Source organism: Micromys minutus (genome assembly GCF_963924665.1).
Source record: "Micromys minutus genome assembly, chromosome: 21".
Lineage (NCBI taxonomy): Eukaryota > Metazoa > Chordata > Mammalia > Rodentia > Muridae > Micromys > Micromys minutus.
In genome coordinates this window covers 27,893,002-27,917,170 of record NC_137956.1, presented here as the reverse complement: position 1 = coordinate 27,917,170, position 24,169 = coordinate 27,893,002, and the positions used below count along the sequence as shown (strand labels likewise).

Genomic DNA, 24,169 nt, shown 5'->3' with positions numbered 1-24,169 from the left:
CCAAATCCAGCTAGGACTGTTGTCTTCTAGCCCTGTGAAGAATGTCACTGTGGGCTGAGATGGTTCCTAAAGGTGCCCGCCACCATGCCTCACAATCTGTGTCCCATCCCCCAGTCCCACAGGTGGAAGGAGAGAGAACTACTCCAGCAGCTTTCCTTTGACCGCCACGGGCACTGACTGTAACATCCCTGGTCACTTTTGCAGCTGGTCACACGCTTCTCTCCGCCCTGTTGGTATTAAGGCCTTGCTGGTTTACTGTTACATGACAAATGCCTTCCTAATTCTCCTCTGCTGATCAATTCTGCTCGTAAAATGTATCCTTTCCCGTATTCTTATGATTGTGACTTCCTTCCTCTTCTGTGTACAGTATTCCTTGAGGCATCCACTGCATCTCTGGCTTGAGAGTCAAGAACTGCCTGTATCTGGCCCCGTCTGGCTGACCTCCAAACGTCCTTGTTTCTCTGTCAACTGTAAAAGACAGCTTCGCTGGGCAGCTCGCTCTTGGTTGGCAGCCATTACTTCCAGGGTTTGGAAGTGCGGTTCCATGCTGGCTGTTGGCAGAGGATTTGCTATCATTCCGATGTTCCTGTTTTTGTACATGAGTTGGCATGTTCTCCTTACAGCTTTCAGTGTCCTCTGCTTTCTGCACTGGCATTGTGACTATATCATAAAAGGTTCCTCTGTAGTAATATCTATTTGAGATTCTCAATGCCCCTTCTATTGGTCATCCATTTCTTCTTGGGAAATTCTCTGCTATAATGTCACTGACCGATCATGCTCTTTGGTGTTTGTCTTTTTCTGTCACTTGGATGCTTATATGATGTCATGTCATGACACATCATATCATAGATGTGTTAGCGTCTTTCGGACGCTGTGGTCACGTTTGTTCGTGTTCTCGATTCTTGGTGTCTGGATGCAGTATTTCATGAGTGCAGCCCTCCAGCCCTTCCATTTCTCCTTTTAGTTTCGCGAATGTATTGGTGAAATTCTCCACTGTGTCTTTCATTTGACTCACTGCATTTTCCATTGCTAGCATTTCTACTTCTTGTTGTTGAGAACATCAATCTTCTTGCTTCCTCTCCTCCACATGGTCACCAGATGGCTGATGTTTTCTTTAACGGTGCTGGCCAGCCTTCCTTTCGGGCCATGAACATAATTAACCTGCTTGTTTGTGTCCCCTCTGTGTCACCCACCATTTTTAACCAATCAGCCTGAAATCTTCACCCCATAGTCACTTTACCCACGTGACTATGCTCGAGGAGGTTGGGCAGAGTCACTGAGACATTTTGGTCTATCTGAAGCTGCATTAGCGCTTGTGTTTCTGTGTTAGTGTGGCTAGCTCCTTCAGGTTTATCTGAGGATTTTTCTTAAGCAGCCAGCTGTGGAAGGCCCAGTCCCCAGTACGACTCAGTGAAGGGAATACACAGTGCCTGAGGACATGGCTGCTGCTCCCCTAACCCTCAGGGAGCGTTGGGACCCAAGTTGTGCTCAACCTTTTCTGCACTACCCAGGTTTGTCTCCAGCCTTCTGAGTTTCCTGTCATTTCCTTTGTAGGTTTCTGAGGCTCTTTGGAAGAAAGTCTGTCTCTTCTTATTCTGATTCTTTCAGTGTCTCACATGGGGGTGCTAGAACAGCACCCCCATTTCACCTGGAAGTTTACCTTTAGCACTCTTTGTAAGCAAGACTGTTCCCCAGGTCTTGGACTTTGAAGTTTCGTCAGCATTTTTAAACCATCTTCCTCTCCCCAGAAAAAGTGGAAACACATCTAGCTTGATTACAACCAGTGGTAACCAGATTGCCAGACAGCAGTGCTTGGGACATGGGCAGAAAACACTGTGGTGGAAGTAACTTTGCCTCTCTTAAGCAACTCTGGTGCCCTGGTCTCACTCGGATTAACTGGAACAGGTTTGTGAGGTCACCTTTACCTTTTGTGAGCTTATGTAACAGCCAGGTGTCAATAGTCCCAAAGCAACAATTGTCTTCTTCAACTGCCTTTTTCACCTTGAGAAGAGAAGGACGTTTTAGTCAGTAAAACTATGATTGATAGCAGGCACAGGAAAAAAAAAAGAAAAACCCACAGATCAGTAGATACACTGTACTCTCAATACTGAGCCATATACCCAGGAAGATTATCTCCAGAACAGATCCCAACAGATCTTAATTCCTAGTGAATGGGACTTAGGAATGAGCGCTTCCTGTCCCCTCTGTGCTTCCTTCAACATTTTTAGTTATACAGTATGTTTGTTTAAACACTTTACATCTTCAGTCTAAAAAAGCAAAGTATGTATACATTTTAATTTAAATACACAAATGCACTATACAAGTCAACGAACTAATAACATAGTATAGCTTATGAGTTAAGTCCAACCGCCTATGTTTAGAAGATGTTATGCCTCTCTACCTAGTCAGACTATACAGAGAGCATCGGACTGAGGGGTGTACAACCCCATTTGATACACTTACAACACAACCCTGACTGTGGGTGTGAACCCCATCTGACACACTTACAACACAACCCCTATGTGTAAGTCTCAGAGAGCATTGTGGAAGAGGGGTTGGGAAGATTTAAGGAGCCAGAGGACTAAGACAAGTATTGCAAAATAGTGTCTTCTATGTATGAGAGGCCAGCTGTGCCCATGAAACCACAACAATATGGTTACCAAATAAGATCTGCACGATTATATCTGCACCATTCTGTATCTCCGTGGATGGGGGAAATCTCACAATGCCCCATGCCTGATAAAGAGCTATAGGCTCTAGCTATTGAGAGGGGAAGGATCTGTATTCTCTGGGCATGGGTGCCTAATAGGGCCATACATACACACATATACATACATACACATATATGTGGACTTAGGAGGTTGTATTTATATGCACATATATACATATGTATTTATTAATAATGATAGAACAGATCATGAATTTGAAAGGGAGTGAAAAAGATAAGAGAGGAATCAGAGAGTTAAAAACTGTGGAGGGGAGAAGGCGAGAGAAATGGTTCTGTGGTTAAAGGAACTTCCTGAAACAGCCGCATCAGGCACATCTGAGGTGCTCACTCACAACCACCTTTAACTCCTGGTCTATGGGAGCCAAGGTGGTTTTCTGGCCTCTACAGGCACCCACACATGGTGACACAGAGACACACAGACACACACACAGAGACACACTCACACACAGAGACACATACACACATTCAAACATACACACACACACACACACACACACACACACACACACACACACACACACAGTTATTGGGGAAGTAGAAAAGTTCCCAATACAAAAGGTTCCCGTGCATCCATCCAAAAGGACTTAGGCTGCATGGGGCTTGGGTACTAAATAGGTTCTCAGGAAAGCAACAGGAAGAAGACTAATCCTGTTAGCTTGTGTTTGCGTCATTATTTGCTAAGACAGTTTTTTACAAGGGCATCACCTTCTTCCCCTTTCCTGGGGACTGAAGCATACGGGGCTGTGTAACTACCAGGTAGTGTGGAGGGATTTACAGAGCCTCTATTCATGAATGCAGCATGGTTGCCCGATTGCAGGGAGGTGGGGAGCCCTAACCTGGGTAACAGTTATTTGATCAAAACGTTAACTACCACTTGTTTTGTTTTTGTGGTGCTCCGGCACTAGATTACATTCCCGTTTCCTGACTCCCTTTTGTGTGAGGTTGGTGACTGAACCCAATGTTTGGTCATGCTAAGCAAACGTTTAACAATCTGAGTTCCATCTCTGGGTCTACTCTATTTCTAAAGATCTATTTTTGTTTTATGTAGACAAATGCTTACTTGCCTGAATGTGCGTATGGGCACCACTTATGTGCCTAAGGTCTGTCTGTGGAGGCCAGCAGAGAGTGTTGGATTACCAGGATCAGAAATTACAGGTGGTTGTATGGTGCTGTTGTGGAGCTATGGTGTGTAGCATGGGGGATGGGAACTGAGTCCAGGTCCTCTGCGAGAGCAGGAAGTGGATTTGATCACTGAACCAGCTCTCAGGTCCCTCCATCTTTTTTAATGGCTAAAAATTTAAAGGAAGCTTCGAGAATTGGCAGTATCACAGAAAATGGGGTTTATCCAAGGCACAGTCGTTATTATTTAAAAGCTGTACCCAAATATTGTAACGGTTAATAGTTGGGGTGATGGTTTTAATAGTGTACTTGACACAATCCAGAATCATCTGTGGAGGAATGTCTTGCTTACGCTGACTGATGTAGGAAGACTGAAACTCAAAGAGGGCTCTGCCTTCCCTGGCTTTGGGTCCATCTGCAAACACAGGGAAAGTGCCCGGCATGGTAGTTCACAACTTTAATCCCAGTACTTGGGCTAAAGACAGATGGATCTCTGTGATTTCTAGGTCAGCCTGGTCCTTATACAGTGAAAGCTAGAGAGAAAGTGGTCAAAGTACAGGCAAGCAATGTGTTCCTGACTAAGAATGCCATGTGGCCAGCCCTCTCAAGCTCCTGCCATTGTGACATCTCTGCTTCGGTGAACTGGAAACTGGAACTTTAGCTGCACTAAACCTTTCAGTTGTATTTGTCAGGGTATTTTATCTTAGCAGCCGAACATAAACTTCAGACAGTTGCCGTGGCAATTCCTGACAGTCTCCGTAAACTTAAGATTGTTGGTTTAAAATTAGTGAAGGATTTGTATCATGATATTGAAAAAAAAAACCTCAGATATTTATGACAAAAAGTACATAAAGTTCAGATATTAGGATCTATAAGTAAAGTCTGAGTAGAATCCAGCTAGGTTTATTTGTTCAGGCTGTAACAGCTGAGCAACTGTGGCACAGATCACATGGTCTGAAGACCACTGAAGTACCTAAAATGTTTTTCTCTCGCTACCGAACAAAGCACCAACACCAGACCAAAAGCATGCCGAAGGAAAAATAAAAAGGTGCCAAGTTTCTTTAAATCTGATAATGCAAAAGTTGGAATTCTGGATAGACATAATAAAAATAATAATTTCCTGAAACACAGTTTGCCTCATCTGTCCTCATCTGCTCAACCGGTCCCTCCACCTCTGCGCCACCTCGTCCCGCAGTGCACTATGGGTATCTCCCACGAGGCCCAGCGCCACCTCTTCCCGCAGTGCACTATGGGTATCTCCCACGAGGCCCAGGTTGTGCTACAGTCCCTAAAACTAGTCTGCAATCGAGAAGAACCAGGGCTCTGCAGAGCTTAATCACTTTTGCTTTTACCTGAGCCTAACTCAGGCAGCCTCCTGTAGCATGCCTGACTCTCCCAGGAAGTTGAGTCTAGCATACACACTCACGGAAAGACTGGCAGGCACAGGCAGAGCCCTACAATGCTTCCCCTTTAAGAATGTCATCTCTTCCTTAGAGCTCCCGGATGTAGCCCAGGTTAGCTTCAGACTTACTGTCAATCTCCTTTGTGTTATGACATGAAACAAAGACATTAAACACAGGAACCAATGGGAGACTGTCTTCCCCCCAGTGGGCTGGATTACTGTTCTTATTCTTTACATTTTCCTGCCCCACAGACATGATCCCCTCTCCACACACACCATCTCTTCTTACCTCAGACAGGTTTTGTAAAACCCAGGTCAATCTCAGGGTCACATGCTGGGTGGTGAAACGGAAGCGACTAACCGTTAACAGTACTTTACTTCTACTGAAAAAATGGAGGAATTTGGTGGCCCCATGCAATAGCTGTTTTAAAAACAAAAGCGATCTTTGAGAAAACACATTTAATGATACTTGGGTTTTCTTTCTCCTTCACCACCCCCACCCCCTTTTCAAAACTATTACTTTGTAGGGCTGGCCTTGAACTCACATAGGGTTCACCTGTTTCTGCCTGTGTGCCACCATGTCCAACTTCATTTCTTACAGAGCAAAAACAGAGGTTGGAGAGGTGTCTCCATAGTTAAGAGCATTTGCTGCTCTTGCAGAGCACATGGGTTCAGTCCCAGCACCCACATAATGGTTCACAACCACCTTCTGTAACTCCAGCTCCAGGACACTGAGGACACTGGGTATACATGTGGTGTGCATACATGCAGACAAGACACCCATAAACATAAAATAAAAACAAATAAATCTTTAAAAATGTTTTTAAACATGACATGAAGTCAGGTATAGCGGTACACAGGTCAACCTCAGCACTTGGGAGACAGGCAAGACCACGAGTTCAAAGTCAGCCTGGGCTGCAATAATGACTTCTAGGTCAGGAGCTATCGTGGAGACCCTGTGCGAAAGCAAACAAACAGGAGATGGTTTGGTGATGAGGGGGGCTTGTGCACACAAGAGGACTGAAGTTCTGCTCCCTGGAACCAATACAATGTCACGTGGGTGTGGAGACCCACCTGTCATTTCCCCCAGACACACCCCTTGCACCAGTTCGGAACACTCCAGCAGCTGAGAAAGCATTTAGCCATGAGGCATTACAGTGCCAGGCACAATGAGAAGAGCTGTGGAGGGCCGACAGTTAAGTCAGTACTCACTGGCTTTAAGAAAGGACGGTGCAGTCTCAACCCATGGAGACTGTATCCTTTTCCACCCCAAACAAGTAGTAAAGCACTTAAATCTACCACTGTTAGCATTCTGTTTAAGTTCCACCCCAGTTACCAGGTAACAGCCAGGTAGGCCTGACCCATTATAAAAAGGGCTGTTAGCCCCCTCCTCTCTCTCTTGCCTTCTCACCCTCTTCCCCCTTTGTCCTTTCTCTTTCCATTCCCTTCCCCTTCTCTCTCCAGTGCTCAGGGCTGGCCTTCACTTCTCTCTCTCTGCTTTTCTCTGCCCCTACTACCCTCATTCTTTAAAGATATGTTATATAAGTGAGCACACTGTCCCTATCTTCAGACACACCAGAAGAGGGCACCAGATTTCATCACAGATGGTTGTGAGCCACCATGTGGTTGCTGGGAATTGAACTCAGGACCTCTGGAAGAGCAGTCAGTGCTCCTAACCACTGAGCCATCTCTTCAGCACACCCTACTACTCTCTTAACTCCCTTCCCCAAGCCCTGAATAAACTCTATTCCATACTATACCTGGTTGGTCCCTCAGGGGGAAGGGATACCTCAGCATGGGCCCTCAGAGGCACACCCCTGACCACACCTCCAAAGAACATACCCTCCCTCTCTTTATCTTTTTGTAAACATATCAACCACAATGCAGTGGGGGGGGGGGGTAGTATATCTCACTGTTTGGGGAAATGAATGATTGCCTCTTTAAGTCTTAATGTCCTAAAACATAAAAGGTAGGGGCTCTACAGTTAAATCTAAAGTTAAGAGACATTTATAGAAAAATAAAAAAACATTTGGTTAGAAAAAATTACCTTCATTGTAAGAGAATTATTCCAGGACTTTACAAGTTCAGCTGCCCTTAGGTCTTGCCAACTAATGAAGTTATGAAAATGATGGCCTGTTTTCCTAAGAAATGGAAATAGTAGAGTATAAATCAGATACTACATTAAAGGCCAGCCACAGGGGACTAGAGGTATTAACAGGACACTTAGAACGTGTGGGTCCAGGCTCCATCCTAGCACAGGGGGGAAAAAAAAAGATCTGCCAAAAGAGAAAACAAATAAAAAGAACACACTAGACTTTCAAACTACAATCAATTAAATGGAACTTTCTATTGCATTCTCTTTGGTTCTTATAAATCGAACATAGGACATAACAATTATATAACATTAGCTGGACCATGGCTTATTCAGCACTTGAGAGGCTGAAGCAGGAGGACTGCCATGAGTTTCAGGCAAGCCTGGAATAGGGAGTGAATCACCTCCACCACCCCCCACACACATACACACTCAAAAAAAAAAAAACTAGAAATATTATGTAACATATAGGATCAGATTTTGAATAGACTCTACCCAAAATACCTGTCCTTTTGAAACAATGTAACATGCACACTTGTGATAACAAAATTACTGACAAGGCCTTTCAGACATGTTCTGTGTTTCAAAAAGCCAATGGGCCTGGCATGGTAGCACATGCTTTAATCCCAGCATTACAAAGCAGAGGCAGATGAAGTTCCCTGAGTTCCAGCACAGCCTGGTGTATACAGGTCATCCAGGGATACATAGTAATATTTTGTCTCAATAAACAAACAAACAAATAAATATAAACAAAAAAAGCCAATAGTTCCCCCTTCTTCATGGTCTGCTGGATACAATCATAATCAAACTTCTGAGCCACAGCATCTCTGAAGTGTCCTCCACCTCTCCACATCTCCAGACTTTAGAACTGGCTATCTAATACGATAAGCAAGATGTATCCGATAAAGAAAAACCCAGGGCCAGTGAGATGGCTCAGCAGGTGGCACACTCGTGTAATCTCAGAAGTTAAAAGCTTAAAGCAGGAAGCTTGCAAAGAGTGCAGCAGGAGCCTGCTCTACCTGGGAGAGAGTGAGACTTTATCTCTAATCAATTAATCAATCTTTTAGTCATGATGAAATCTAGTAGGAACACTGAATAGGCAAGAAGATCAGTTCATGGCTCACCTAGGCTACACCTTTCTCATTTAAAGAACAAGACAAAGCAAATAAAAAAATCTACCAAACCCTGGATCAATACTATAACAGTACAAACCTAAGAGATGAAGAAGAGGAGGAGGAGAAAAAGGAGGAGGAGATGAGACCACCTTTTTCCTTTGAGGCACCTTTAAGACACCTCCATGTGCATATTAATATTTTTCCCTTATTTCTTTTTCTTTTTAAAAATTTTTATTATTATTTATATGAGTACCCTGTAGCTGTCTTCAGACACACCAGAAGAGAGCATTAGATCCCATTACAGATGGTTGTGTGGTTGCTGGGAATTGAACTCAGGACCTCTGGAAGAGCAGTCAGTGCTCTTAACCACTGAGCCATCTCTCTAGCACCCCCCCACACACTCTTTCTTCCCTCCCTCCCTCCCTCACTTCCTCCTCTTTCTCTTTTTCCTCCTCCTCCTTCATTTTTTACAGTCTGGGGACTGAACCTGAACTGTGAATTGCACACTCCAGAACTTCTTTCTGAGCTGTTCCTTTTCTCTGTCAATGTAACTATCTTTAATTCCCAAAACTATCACTGCACTATTCCCTTGAGCAGCCCGTACCCCCGGTCAGTCTTCCATGGAGTTCAGCAAACATTGATGAAGGATTGTTCTAGAAGTCAGAGACAGAACAGTGAACAGAACACAGGCATCACTGCCCTAGTGAATATACTTTTACCATGGCACTCAAAGAAATAATCACTCCATTGCTTACAGACAACAGACACAAGGCCGGTGAAGGAGAAATACAAGGATCCCGAGTGTGAGTTAAGGACAGCTTGCAAGTAAGGAGGGAAGAAAGGCTGTGATGAAAGGTGACAAAGGAGCCGCAGGTGTTCTGACAGAATGGCTCTTATGTGCTCCAAGGCTCTTAGGCAGGCACAGCAAAGCTGAAGGGTTAGTGCAGCTCAAGAGGGGGAAAAATCAAAAGATGAAAATGGAGCTAACTCAAAACAATCAAGAAGTCGATCCTACGTGAAGGCATGTAGGCAAATTCTCATCTAGCATAGAACTAGGTCAGGTTTAGCTCTTTAAGAGGAGAGAACAGAGAGGAACATGAGTGACATTATCATAAACAAGCTGCCTTCAACCCTGGTGACACTTTATACCCTTCTGTGTGTGGCTCTTAACATACTTGGTATCAAAAGCACAATCATTATTAACACAATCATCAAATGCTCCAGTAAAAGCTCTGCTTGGCTAGGAACAGGGTAGTTTACACACCCTGCAATGGAGAATAAAAATCCCCCAGGGCTGCTGTGGCATCAGCTTTGTATTCAGTTCCTAAAGCAGCAGGCAGGGAGAGCTACAGCCCGGGACGCTCAGCAGCGACTGAGTGATCCCAGTTATGACTCATATTTACACTGCTAATTGGCACACACCCTGATCAGGAGTCGGCTGGTGAAATCTCCCCGAGAGAGACTCAGCAACTGAAGAAACAAGCAAGTGGTGATTTTTCAAAAGCAGCGAAATGGAGGAAATACCACGCGCAATCACTGCAGAAAGCAAGCTAAGCGCGCCGTGGACGAAACATGAAGAAAACAAGGTTGAGCTCAAGGGAACAGGAAAAAGCATGAAGGACCGAAAGCCATCAACTCTGAGCTTCCTGGCTTTGAGGGGCCATGAGGGGGATTTGAGAAGAAAACACGAAGTTCACAGTTTTAAACTTCTTGATATTAATCCCATGAGGAAACTCAGTTTCTATGGCCCTGAAGACAGGACTGCACCACATCAGGAAAAGCAAAGCCCAACCTTCTGGCCCATACCTGCTGTCTGAGAGTCCAGGAGGCTGAAGCAAGAGGATTACCTCAAGGGTGGTCTGGACTAGGTAATGGATGCTTATCTCAAACAAAGCTACCCTGCCCACCAGGGAGCTGGCCAGTGGTACAAAGCCACAAGCAGTTCGGACTGTAATTCTGGAGCTGGAGAGGTGTGCACTGAAGGACAGTCCAGCCAACTGGTCAGCTCCAGGTTCAGTGAAAAGCCCTGACTCAAAACTAAGGTGGAGGCCAACAGGAGATACCTACTCTTGACATTTGGCCTCTACACATCTATGCTCACATGCATTCTTGCACACATGTGTATGCGCGCGCGCACACACACACACATGCACACACCATGCATCCTGGTGCTGTCTTTGGCATTTATGGAAAATAGGTGGCCGCCACCATCAGACACAGCACAGTAGCTCACTAACCCACCCACCATTTCACTGGCAAACAAGGACAGGGCCATACACATTTCTGCAAAACTTCTCTATATTTGCGATTCTGCCGCCAAAAAGGTTTTCCAAAACTCATAAAATATAAACATTTCAAGACCGAAAAAAAGGATAGTCAAGAAAACAAACTCACAATAAATTGTTTGGCTGCTACACCAGTAGAATACCTGAACTGTCTCAGAACCTGACCTGCTTTTTCTAAAATTCCCACTGTCACATTAAAAACTGTTGTCCAATACATGTCCTTCCTGCTATGGATGACACAAAAGCAAACTAGGGGACTCACCTCCAACTCTGACCAATATGGACAATCCCCAGCAAGTTCCTCCTCTGGTACTCGCTCCAGCCTCCACCTTCCAATCACACACTCCTCACATCTTCCTTGGCATCACTTTGCCAGCCTCTCTCCCACCCCGAACCTCTTTAAATTTGGGAGGGAAGCAAACCTCAGTGTAAAACTGTGGCCTGCTCTCTTTCTTCCAGAGTCTCTAACAGGGAATATGGCTACTTCTGGAGGCTTCTGCTGAGGATTCGCCAGTGAGAGCCATTCTACAATGTCCGGAGACATTTGGGTTCATTCTAAGGTTTGGAACATGGACAATGCACAAAACATCCACTGTCCTGCGAAGGGCCAGGTGCCACTGGGTAGATATGCAGCTCACCTGGATTTGTGCAGTATTACAGGCTTTTTAAAATTTGTCTTTGAGACAAGGTTTTACCGTATAGCCCAGGCTAGCCATGAACCGCACTGGTAGCAATCTTCCCACCTCGGCCATCTGAATGCTGGAGTTACAGGTCTTGCCTCATACAGAATGAAAAGCCAGACCTTTGGGGATTCACCCTGATTCTACTGGCAAGCTTAAGTCTTCCTGTCACCTGACTGCCCAAGCTCAAGATGTCTACAGAGTCCAGAGCTTTGATTGAATAAAAAACATTGTACAGCTTTGTTTCTGTTTTCATTCTGATACACCTCTGAAGCTGGGCTGGTCTTGGACTTAAGCAATCCTCCAGACCCAGATTCAGAGGTGGAAGGGGGGACAGAACACACAAGCAACCACATCGTCCAGCTCCTTTTTAATTTTAAAAGTGGGGGGGGGGTTGAGGGCAAAACAGGAGTAATTTAAAAATCAGGTTTCACAGTTAAAAACAAAATCAAACAGAAAAGAAAAAAAAAAAGAACAGAAAACACAACAATTTGGGGCTGAGGGGCTGCTCAGTGGAAGAGTGCTGGCCTGGCCCCGAGGCCCTGGTCCAATCCTCAGCACTGGGAAAAGGGGCAGGGAGAGAAACAAATAACAAAGCCAAAAGAGAGCTGGGAATCCTGGCTCTAGTCTCTAAGGGACCTTAAATAACTGACTAATTTCTTTTTTCTCCAATTTTGAGAAATTGATTTAAAAAAAAAAAAAAGATTTATTCACGTACCATGTATACAGTGTTCTGCCTACATACCAGAAGAGGGCATCAGATCTCATCACAGATGGTTCTGAGCCACCATGTGGTTGCTGGGAATTGAACTCAGGACCTCTGGAAGAGCAGTCAGTGCTCTTAGCCTTTGAGCCATTTCTCCTGCTCTACTGTGTGGTTTTAATTTCATTATAATACTACTGAAGTAGGCACCATGCCTTGCTTCTTTCTCATTATTTTGAGTAAGTTAAGCTCAGATGACCAGCAAAGGATATGAGCCCATTTTAAACTCGCTCAGCCAAACACAACTGTCCGCCATTCACAAACTGAACACTCCCCAGAGAGGTTCCCCAAGCAGCCAACCCCCTGAAGCAGGGTGGGCCCCACAAAGCACTTACTTGTTCCATGTAATAAAAGTAGCTCTCTGCGTTGATATGCCAAGACCAGCAATTTGATTCATCTGCACCCCTGCGGCTGAAGGTCAAGACAGAGAAGACATGTTTAAAACCCAGTGATGTTTAACCATGCAACTAAGCACAGCATGGAGTCTCTGACAAGACTGAGTCCAGTTAACAAAGCTAAGATAATTTTGCATTCCATATATTTAAAAGAAAAAAAAAAAGATGTCCTAATAATAACAAGAACTGCCCTTTTAAAACTGAAAATGGGGAGCTGAGGAGATGGCTCAGCGGTTAAAAGCACTGGCTGCTCTCCAGAGGACCAGAGTTCAATTTCTAGCACCCACAAGTTTGCAGGGGATCCAGCAGCCCCCACACATGCAGGCAAAGCACCATGGTAAATAAAATAAGATAAAAATAAATTATTAAAAAATAAAACAAAACGACTGGAAAAAAAACAAACAAACATCAATCACACTATTTTTCTCCTGACGACACCAAAAACCTAGATCTTAATTTAGGTGATAAGCAATAACAGCAGAAGCTACCGGCGATGGCGAATTAAAGTCTCCACAGAAATTAGTGTAATTACTGAAGCTGACGTCATATTTTTCAACACAAAGAGATGCTAAGTATCGAAATAAAAACATTGAGTTTTTCTGAGCTAAAGCTCACTCTGTAGCCCAGGCTGGCCCCATCTCATTATTTAGCTCAGCCACAATCCTCTTGTCCCACCAGCTAAGGGTGGGAAGTAGAGGATGGCCCTCCACTAAGTGGGCATTAAGGGGTTTGGTTGTTACTTTTTGTTACTTTGTAAAGATTTATTTTTGTTTGTTAGTGCGTGGTTGCTGTCCTCTTCTGGCTTCCACAAGCATCAGGTACAGCCAGAGTGGACAGACATTCAGGTATGGGTATGCAAAGAAAAAAATATTTTTTTAATTTAACTATCAGTCTCAAAAAGAGCAAGCTCTAGGTGGCGGAGCAGACTGCCAGCTGCATAAATGTCACACATGCTTGGATTTGAGACCGAAAATAAAGTTATCTGTTAACTGAAGGTAAGAGAAGTACTCAGAAGTACTGAAGGATAAGTACTGGGAAGTACTGGGGGTAAGTACTGGGAAGTACTGAGGAGTAAGTACTGGGAAGTACTGGGGAGTAAGTACTGGGAAGTACTGAAGAGTAAGTACTGGGAAGTACTGAGGAGTAAGTACTGGGAAATACTGGGGAGTAAGTACTGGAAAGTACTGAAGAGTAAGTACTGGGAAATACTGGGGAGTAAGTACTGGGAAGTACTGGAGAGTAAGTACTGGGAAGTACTGAGGAGTAAGTACTGGGAAGTATTGGAGAGTAAGTACTGAGAAGTACTGGGGAGTAAGTACTGGTAAGTACTGAAGAGTAAGTACTGGGAAGTACTGAGGAGGAAGTACTGGGGAGTAAGTACTGGGAAGTAGGGTTCAGTTTTTTTGTTTTTGCTTTTTTGTTTTTTGGAGACAGGATTTCTCTGTGTAGCCTCTGCTGTCCTGAAACTCCTTTTGTAGACCAAGCTGGCTTAAAACTCTTGGATATTTGCCTACCTCTGCCTCTGGGGTAGCTGGGATCACTGCCTCGATGGAAGCGGTTTTAATGTATATTGCCTGAGGAGTGTGAGGATGCCTCTTAGTCACACAGGAAGTGCCCCTTTCCTATAAGATCACCTTGGAGTATTTAGGCACAACTGGCCAAAGAGCTCAGCTGGGGAAGTTTGCTGAGAACCACAAAGTAAGACTGAGCTTCTCTATTGCACTGGTTAGCTTGTTGGTTTAACAGAAGCTTGAGTCACCTAAGAAAGACCCTCAACTGAGAAAATGCCTCTGTCAGATTAGCCAGTAGACAAGCTTGTGGGACGTTTTCTTGATTAACAATTCATGTGGAAGGATCCAGTCTTCTGTGGGGGATGCTATGCCCAGGTGGGTGTGCTGATGTTGAAGGCAAGATGAGCAAGCCAGGGAAGCAAGCCAGTAAGCAACACTGCTCCACAGCCTCTGCTTCAGTTCCTGCCTGGAGTTCCTGCCTCCAGGTTCCGGCTCTGCCCTCCATGAGGCTGTAAGATGAAAGAACTCTGCCTTCCCAAGCTGCTTTTGGCCAGAGTGTTCAGTAACATCACTAACAGCCCTGACTAGGGCAGTCGAGTAGAGGAGTAGTATGTATCCATCAACTCTTTATTCTTACAACTCATAAAATTCCGAAAGATTAAAATCTAAGAAGACAAAAGGGAAAAGCAACCCAGTCCCCTTCCCTGAACTTGCAATGCTTGTAAACATTACACTAAAAACAGCTTTTGTTCCCCCATTTAAAAAATAGTAGGCAGGCAATGGTGGTATACATCTTTAATATCAGCACTTGGGAGGCAGAGGCAGGTGGATCTCCCTGATCTAGGGTAGTCTGGTCTACAGAGTGAGCTCTGTAACAACAAAGCTACAGGGAGACCCTGTCTCAGAAACAAAAACATATATATACACACACACACACATATATATATACACACACATATATGTATATATAAATTATATGTATATAATTTTTGTATTGTATATATAATATTATATATACTATATATTTAAGTGTATATGTGTGTGGGTGTGAATGCAATCCCTGCAGAGGCTAGAAGAGGGCACTGGATCCCTGAAGCTGGAGGAACAGGCTGTGCTAAGCCAGTAGATGTTGGTGCTGAGAAGCCAAACTAGTTCCTCTAAAATAACAACTGGACCATCTCTCCAGAACTCTTATTTTTTCTTTTTGTAAGACAGAGTTTCCTAAGCAGCTTAAACTGATCTCAAATACAAATGGTATGTGACATTTAAAAATGTTTACCTATCTATTATTTATAAATATGTATTTATACATGATATATAAAAGGTCATATATATTATATAAAAATTGTGTGTATATTATACATTTAGCAATCCACAAAATTCTCCCCAAATCTGAGGAAATCTCATCATGGAAAAGTCCACTGTGGACTCCAGTCTCTTTGTAAATCCCATTACCTTTGACAGCGTCTTTTATTACAGCAACAAACTGAGCCCAGAGAGCATCAGGGTCGATTTCAACCCAGCCAGGTTGAGGGTAAACATTTTCTACCTATTCATGAAAACAAGATTTAGTGAGAATGACATTAGACCAAGCCAATAATATCTGCATCTTAAACTACTGGTTAACATAATTAACACAATTGCATTTAATTAATCTTTACTGTTTAAAAAGAGAGCTGAGTATGCACAAAACCATAGGTTCATTCTCTACCCACCTCGAAATGTTGAAATAATAAAAGTTATCTATCAATACAGCAGCATTCGAGTGTTTATAGAGGGCTTACATTTTATTTTAACTTTTCATTTATTTTTCAAGATTTCTACAATGAAGATGTTATGTAATTGGTGGCACAGGCCTTTAATCCCAGTACTTGGGGGGCAGAAGTGGAAAGGTCTCTGTGAGTTTGAGGCCAGCTTGGTCTACAGAGAAAGTTCCAGGACAGCCAGAGCTACACAGAGGACAAAATGGCATGAGGCATGCCAGCACCCCAGAAGCCGAAACAGCAGGAGAGCCTGAACAGCCTGAGCTATGTTTTGAGTTCCAGATCAGCCTGGGCTACATAGCAAAACCCTTTCTCAAAATTAACAGCAAAAGTAAATTAAAAGAGAGAAAGAAAAAGGCAGCTAGGGAGGAATATAGCTCAGGAGGCTGTGGACTAACTCCTGGGTTCACACTGCACTGGTCGGGATGTGTCCCTGAAGAGTAACTAAAGGCACAGGAGAATGAAGGAGAGACCGCTGCCCACCTGACCGCTTGATGGTGCACACACAAGCACACATGTGAAATTTAGAGCTATAAGCCAAGCACAGTGCCACCACTGTGATCCCAACATGTGGGAGGCAAAGGCAGAAGGATCATGAGCTGTAGACCAGCCTAGACTACACAGGGAGACCTTTCCTTAAAATCAAACAACAACAACAAAAAACCCGAAGTAAACAAATAAATATGTAAATACATAAACAAATAAATAAACAAGGCAAGAGGGCTATCAAGAAGATGGATGCTCCTGGCATAAGAGGATCACATGCCTATAATCTTAGTAATCGGAGGCAGAAGCAGGAAGCTCAGTCCAAGACCACCCTGTGTCATAAAATCTGAGGAGGGCAGGGAGAGGAAAGGGGGGGGAGAAAAGGAAGGGGGATGGAGGAAAAGAGGACAGGAGAGGGGAGAGAGGGAAGGGCAGGGAGAGGGAGAGGATGGGAAGAGGGGGAGGGAAGAAAGAGAAAAGAATTAAATTGTAATGTGCACATTAATAATAGAAAATAGCTGCATATTCAGCAGAAGACCTAGATTCTGAATATATAAAGTTCAACCAGTAAATAAACAGACCAATTAAAAACGCGTAAAACGAAAACAAAGATGAGCAAAGCAGCAAACAAGCACTTCCCAAGAAAAACGTGTGAATGGCAAATACGCACACGAAGGTGGTAGAAAGATATGAATTGCTAGCTAGGTGTGACAGTGCATTTCAGTCCCAGCACTGGGGAAACGTAGGCAGGAGGATCTCTCTGAGTCCAAGGCCAGTTTGGTCTCCATAAGGAGTTACAGGACACCCAGGGTTCCCTAAGAAGGCCCAAATTTTTAAGAAAATAAAATAAAAAATAAATGAACAAACAGAAGAAAGAAAAGGAAAGAAATCAGCTGGGACTGGAGAGGTGCTCAGCTACACGGTTGACCTGGACTCAATTCCCAGCACCCACAGGGTAGCTCACACTTATCTTCCTTCTGGTCCCTGTGGACACGGCACACACATGGTGCACAGATACACATGCAGCAAATTCTTACTAAGATAACGTTCCTTTCCAGGCATAACGGCTCCTTTAATCCTAGCAATCGGAAAGCAGAGTTATGAGGATCTCTGTGAGGGCAGCCTGGTCTACATACTAAGTTCTAGGCCAGCCAGGGCTACATGATGTGTTTATGTCTTTAAAAAAAAAATAAAAAGATAAACACTCATCTACCACATGCCCCAACACAACCACTTACCCAGAGAACTGAGAACACACGCCCCCATTGTCCACTCGTAACTGCCAGAAACTGGAAACAATCTAAATGTACCTCAGTAGGAGAATGAATACACCACACGTGGGACGGATTTCTATCAGAAATAAGATGGAATGGGCTGAGCTTGAGGTTCAGTTCAACATCAGAACATTTGCCAAGCGAGTGCTAGGCCCTGGCTCAGTCCCCAGGAGCAGACACACAAAACAACACACCAGGTATGAGCCAGGGATACACACAGCTTGAGCGAATCTCAGAAGGCTATCAGCTGAATCACACAGCCCTGACATACCTACTTACTGAAGGAGTCTGTATAGGACATTTCCTTCTCCATTGTTCTCTTTTAATTCCAATAGGAGGAAATGTTTTCCGTAGCACATTTTAAGGGATGGCAGGCTGCAGAGTAACTCCTCACGTTGCCCCTCCTGCCTCAGCCCCCATGATTAAAGCATGCACTGTCACATCCAACTTGTGTGCAGGTGCACAAGTGTGTGTGCACAGGCTGCAGTGATCGGCCTGTCTCTGCCTCTGTGACTGACTCCTTGGGACATGACACTAGTAACTGAGTTCGGTTCCCAGAACTCCTGTCCGGCGGTTCACACCCATCTTTAACTCCAGGCACTGGCATACATGCAGCATACATTCTCAGACACAAACATACAAAGACATAAACAAAAATCTAAAATAACCTTTAAAGATCTTTTAAGAGCCTATAGCCTAAAGTTTAACTGACAGCTCAAACAAATATATTTATCCCCGACTCTGATACAAGAAAAAACAACAGAAATAAAGTCGACTAGGTATGGGCCACACACCTGTCATCCTGGCACTGGGGAGGTCTGGTTTGAGTGCCAGGGCAGCTTGGATTAGGAACAGACCCTATCTTAAAAATCAGGCAACAGAAAGAGAACAAAGAGAAGAGAACAAACAGGGTCAGGGTGGATTTAACAAATGATTTTAATTTGAACAAAGAACTGGCAGGTGGGAAAGCTTGGCACAAAGACAAAGCCCTACGTGGTTGCACAGAAGACAATGTCCTAAGGAGTCCCTTCAACTCCTTCACCGTTTCCCTCCAAGCAAAATCATCCTTCCTTATAATGCTCTGTGAGACCTGAGCCAGTTTCTCTCTCAGGTCTCTCTCATCCTTCCTTATAATGCGCTGCAGAGACCAAGGGGTGTGTGCTAGTCACACAAACTCTAAGAAGAGTCCTTAGCAGAGAGGGGAAGATTCTAGGCTGGCTGAGCCCTGGAAAGGGGGTAAAGTCTCCGTAAGGCTCCCTGAAGCCCCTTACCACGCTGCTGCTTCTCCTCACCCGACAGCAGGTGCCAGGTGCTCCCTGGAGAGGCTGATCTTAAAATCTCAGCCAGAGTTCGGCGCTTTAGATGCTGAAAAATGAGCAGGAAGCCCACCAGAAGTACCATTTGAAGAAACTATCCGACAAGGAAGAAGCAGCGAAGATGAGGAGTTCCTAGGAAGCAGGTTTAACAAAAACTATTCTCCTCCCACCAAACAATTTGCGAGGCTTTTCTAATTATGTTAGAATGTTTCAATTGCGACAACATTTTCTCTCCCTCAAAACAACTTCACTTGGGTATCTCTCCTTCAAGCCTCCAAGGTGGGACTTCAGGATTATGTCGCCTACACTGATGGACAGCTCAAGCCATGCCCATTTTCACCAGAGGTTTTTATGGTTCAGTTTTAGAAGTTGATAGTTCAACATCACAGTCCCCCCTCCAGCCCCCTCCCCCATTAATTCAGCAAGGACTCCCCTGGCTGCATCCTATCATGGTGGAAGAAACATCATGTATCTAGGACACACCCAAGAAGAAATTGCCAGTATGGTGACACACCTCTATGATCTGAGCACTTGGGAGTCTTGGACAGGAGTATCGCCAGGAGTTTGAAGTCACCAGAAAGGGGGGAAGGGGGGAGTATGAGCAGATAGGGAGAGGAGAGGAGGAGGGAGGAGAATGGAGGGGAAGAGAAAAAAGAAAAGAAAGGGGAAGGAGGAAGAGAGGGAAAAGAGAAAGGAGAAGAGAGGAGGAGGGAAAGGAGGAGGAGGAAAAAGAGGAGGAGGAGAAAAAGACAGGAAGCAGAGAACAGGAAGGCAGTGTTCCTGCAGTTACAACAACATCTCTTGTGTGCTAAACAGGGAAGTACCTTAATCCCTTCTAAAGGCAGCTCCCTTATGATTTAACGATTTCTCCCTGGGACCCACCTCTTACAGATTCTACAGCTCCAGGAAGCACCACACTGGCTGTCCAAGATTCTAACAGTTAATCCTCAAACCACTGGAAACCCTAACCATGTAACATGAGAAATGTGTCCCCTACAGAAGAGGAATAAAGCCACGACAGAAGAAAACAGTGAAAACCAAGAGAAAAATATCTTCAGTTGATTGAAAGCCAGAGACTGTTTTTAAGAGTGAACACGGCTTGCCGATCCTGGAGGCCTCGATCCCTCTGGGCTGGGACTTTGGATCCTGTTCTTCCAAGCATCACATTTTATGAGTTCCACAGAAGCACCATGTCCTTCTGGGAAAGAGCACGATAAATGTTCTCCAATTTCCAAAACATATGTGAGGGCTTCAAAGATGGTCCACTGTTGTAGCATTTAACACTAATATTCAACTGACCATTATAAAGACCTTTATTTAGTATTGTGTGTGTGTGTGTGTGTGTGTGTGTGTGTGTAAATGCCACAGAGCACAAAAGGAGGTCAGAGGTCAACTTGGATGAGTCAGTTCTCTCCTACCATGTGGGTCCCAGGAATTGATCTTAGGTCATCAATGGTACAAAGGGGGTGGAGGGATAAAATTAGTGGGGTTAAGGATGTAACATGCAGAATCTTGTGTGAGGGGTGGGGGTGGGGTGGGTATTCCCTGCACCACCATAAAAAATGGAAAGAAAGAATAACTGAGAAGCCTCATACAAACTGAATGCAAAGGTTCATGTTTGGATTTGAATTTTAGCTTAAAGATCCTGGAAGCCTGTCCTGCTCATGTATCCAAAGGATGGTCTCTTTCTCCTTTTATTTCTTTTCTACATGCCTTGTTTGGCTATATGAAACAAATCCTCCTACACTAAGGTTTTAGGTTTCTATGAATAATCTTTCCATTATATAAGAAGAGGTGTAACTTCCACTGAGAAGACAAACACAAACTGTACGGCTAAGTCACGGAACCTATGAGGGAAACTGAATCCCTAGCATTTTCGTTATTTTGATTTTGAGACTCACTGTGGAGTCCTGGTTTGTCCTGGAAGCCGCTATGAAGGACAGACTGGCCTCGAACTCACAGAGCTCCGATTGCCTCTGCCCTCTAAGCATGAGGATTACAGATGTGTGCCACTACACTCAGCTCTCATGTTATTTACTCTGTACCCGTGAAGTACTAAAGTGCTAAGTTCTCAGTATAGACCGGCAAAACCTCGTTCTCAGTGAATTCAGCTCTCTGCAGCACTGCCCCAGGCATTGCCTCTTTTTCTCCTTGTTGGTTGGAATAACACAACACCCAGGACCTTGCACATACCAGGCCAGAACTCTAGAATAGCCAAAGAAAGTCCCATGGTTTATCACTAGACACAACAGACATAAAATTATTCTTAAAAACTTGCACCTAAGCAAAACTGGTGTTGTCTCAGTAGAGATGGGATGGGGTGGGGAGATTCCTACTTCCAGCCTAGCCTATGCTACAGAGAGTTCCAGACCAGCCTAAAACCACAAATACACAAACACAAACAAAACTCACTACAATTTATTTATGTATGTAGTTATCTGCCCCCAAGCACACCTTTAAGTACTGACATCAACTATCACAATTTAGGACAGTGCTTAGCATTCCAAAGACAGGGTTCTTCACATCATTTCCCAAGCATCTTCTCTACATAGCTCTGGCTGTCCCAGAACTCCATCTGTAAACAAGGCAGGCTGGCCTTAAACTCAGAGACCCATCTGCTGCCTCTATCTCCTAGGTCCTGGAATTAAAGATGTGCACCACCAAACCCCAATACTTTCTAAAAAAAAAAAAAAAAAAAAACAATCTTCCTCAAATTATGCAACAACTATGCCACTGTATTTTCTACCAACTTAAAATTTTTTCATAATATGTATTTGCTTAGAGGTGGCACTTGTGCCATAGTTTAACGTGCTCAGGTTAGCAGACAACTTGCTCTCTCCTTTCTCTTTGTTGGTCCCAGAGATCCAATTCAAGTTGTCAGGCTTAGGAGCAATGGAAATTCTTTTCACCCTCTGAACCATCTCCTTTTTGAACCAAATACTCATTCCTTAATTTAAAAAAATTTTTTTTTAAATGCACCATTTCAGCAAAAGTATTTTGTGACTAGAACTGTAAGAAAAACTAAGAAGTATCGTTGTGCTTGTGATAAAGACCTGCAATAAGACAAGTTCAGTATGTGCCTCGGTTGGAACAGGGATGGACCGAGTGGGTGGGCAGTCTCCTACACAGCTAGCCAGAGGGAGCTGCGGCAGTCGCTGCAACTCACCTCCTAGCACAGAACCGTGAAGGAAACGTTTCAAAGTAAATTCTCAGGACAGTCACTACTACTTACTTTCACCCTAGCCCATGGAGGATAGCACCCGGACAAAAAGGGGGAGCCCAGTGCTGTAGGGAAGAAGTTAAATGGCTTTCATATTCCTTTGTCAATATTTTAAACGTTGGAAGATGTTAGTATTGAGGAGTAAGTAAGAACACTGCACCCAATTAACTAACTGCATTGGCCATTGTGTAGAAATCAGCGCTTCATTAAAACGGGGATTGGCTGTTGAACAATATCGCCTGAGGTTTGAGGCTTTGCTAACAAAGACCAACCAACGCTCTGACAGGCTTTTCAAGCCAGAAGATATTTTTTTTTTTTTAATGAATTCTCAAATATGGAAAGAAGCAAGAATAACAAAGCTTTTAAAACTTGCTCAGTGTCTCCAGTATCCACGGAAGTTAGACGCTAATGTGAGGACCTAGCACTTTTAGGAACAGTGATCACAACCAGTAAGGTGTCTTGGCAGGTAAAAGTACTTCTGCCAAGCCTGAAGACCTGAGTTCAATCCCAGGGACCAACACGGTGGAAAGAGAAAACCGATGCCCAAGAAAGTTGTTCTCTGACTCCCAAATGTGTATCATAGCACGCGAGCCCACACAGACACACAGACAATAAATGCAACGAACTGTTTTTAAAGACAACCGAAGAAAACATAGTTTACATTCCCTCAAAATCTGAAGACCTAAAAGGAATGAAAGGTCGATGAGGAAGTGCAGAAAACCCAGGCAAAACACAAACCACCTTCTGTCCAGACAAGCAACCTGCCCGCGCTGCCCCAACAATCACCTCGGTTCCACCCAGGTAAAGCTAGGGAGCTGGGTCCCGCGGGACAGGAAACGAGCGACAAGCACCGGGCCACGCCGGCCCGAGCCCCCCAGAGGTGCAGGAAGAGCGACGGTGCAGTCGGAGCCCCAGACCCACCCGCCGCGCCTAGTCACCTTCTGCGCGCTGGAGCCTCGCACCCGCGCCGTCCGGTCATAGACGTGGCAGCGGATCACCGTGCTGCCCACGTCCAGCCCCAGCACGAAGCGAGAAGGCGAAGAGGCCGGCGCGCTCGGCTCCTCGCGCCGCTGCTCTGCACCCGCCTGGTGCCCTGACATCGCGACCCCGAACACTGCGGCCGCCACGGGCCCGCCAGCACAGACCTATAAACGCCAGACCCCGGGCAGAGCGCTCGCCGCCCCGCCCCGCCCACGCCGCGCCCTGCCCCGCCCCCCGCGAGACCACCGCCCCGCCCCTCTGCGAGATTCGGCTCCACCCTTTCACGAGACCCCGCCCCGCCTCGCTTAGCCCCTTCGGAGGCCCCGCTACCCCACGCTCCGCCCCTAGCACCGTGACGTCAGGGCCGCGCGCCGTGCTGCTCCTGGGAACTTGGCAAAGATGGCGTCTACTGGAGCGCTGTGCTGTATATCTCGGCTCAGCGATCTTTACTTTGAAACTTTTTAGTTCCCTTCTAGCCCAGACTACTTTTTATGAATGTCTGTTAGGAAACATCAAGTAATATGAAAAAAATTTTAACTTTTTAAAATGTCGCTTAATTTTTTGCCTGTCTTTATGTATGTGATCCACATGTTCCTGGTGCCTGTAGAGGTCAGAAGAGGACGTCCAATGATTGCGAACTGCCACGGAGGCGATGAGAACTGAACTCCAGTCTTCAACAAAAGCAACTAGTGCTCTTAACCAGTGAGCCATCTTTCCAGTCCCATGAGAACACATTTAGCCGAAAGTAAAGGAGGTTCCTCATGAAGTCTCTTCCCAGAAAAACTTAACATGATTTATACACCGCAATGAATTGATGTCCAAGTGTTGTATGGAACGAACGGCCTTTGCAGCGACACAGAAAGAACGTTTAAATCTCACGAAAATGTTTTGTGGGTAACTTAACAGCTTAAAGAAATATTTTCTTGTTCATATTACCCTGTTAGCCTACTTGCTTTCCACAGAGTTGCCAAATTGGATTTGGGCTGTCACTTGAAGCTTGAATGTGAACTCCATGTTTATTTTTGTTTGTTCGTGGCTT

The 24,169-nt window shown here is 44.7% G+C and overlaps 1 protein-coding gene across 1 annotated transcript in view; it reads right to left on the bottom strand.

Annotated features, from left to right (window-relative positions):
* The window catches only part of GK5 (glycerol kinase 5), a gene marked incomplete at both ends in the record, with an annotated part of 50,599 nt that extends 27,350 nt beyond the window's left edge, over window positions 1-23,249 (bottom strand). Inside the window, 6 exons of the mRNA XM_080934924.1 lie at window positions 1,926-2,001; window positions 5,539-5,670; window positions 7,297-7,390; window positions 12,520-12,595; window positions 15,546-15,639; window positions 23,088-23,249. Of these exons, the coding sequence (XP_080791050.1) occupies window positions 1,926-2,001; window positions 5,539-5,670; window positions 7,297-7,390; window positions 12,520-12,595; window positions 15,546-15,639; window positions 23,088-23,249 (634 nt within the window). The remainder of the gene's footprint in view (window positions 1-1,925; window positions 2,002-5,538; window positions 5,671-7,296; window positions 7,391-12,519; window positions 12,596-15,545; window positions 15,640-23,087) is intronic.
* Between the last annotated feature and the right edge of the window lie 920 nt (window positions 23,250-24,169).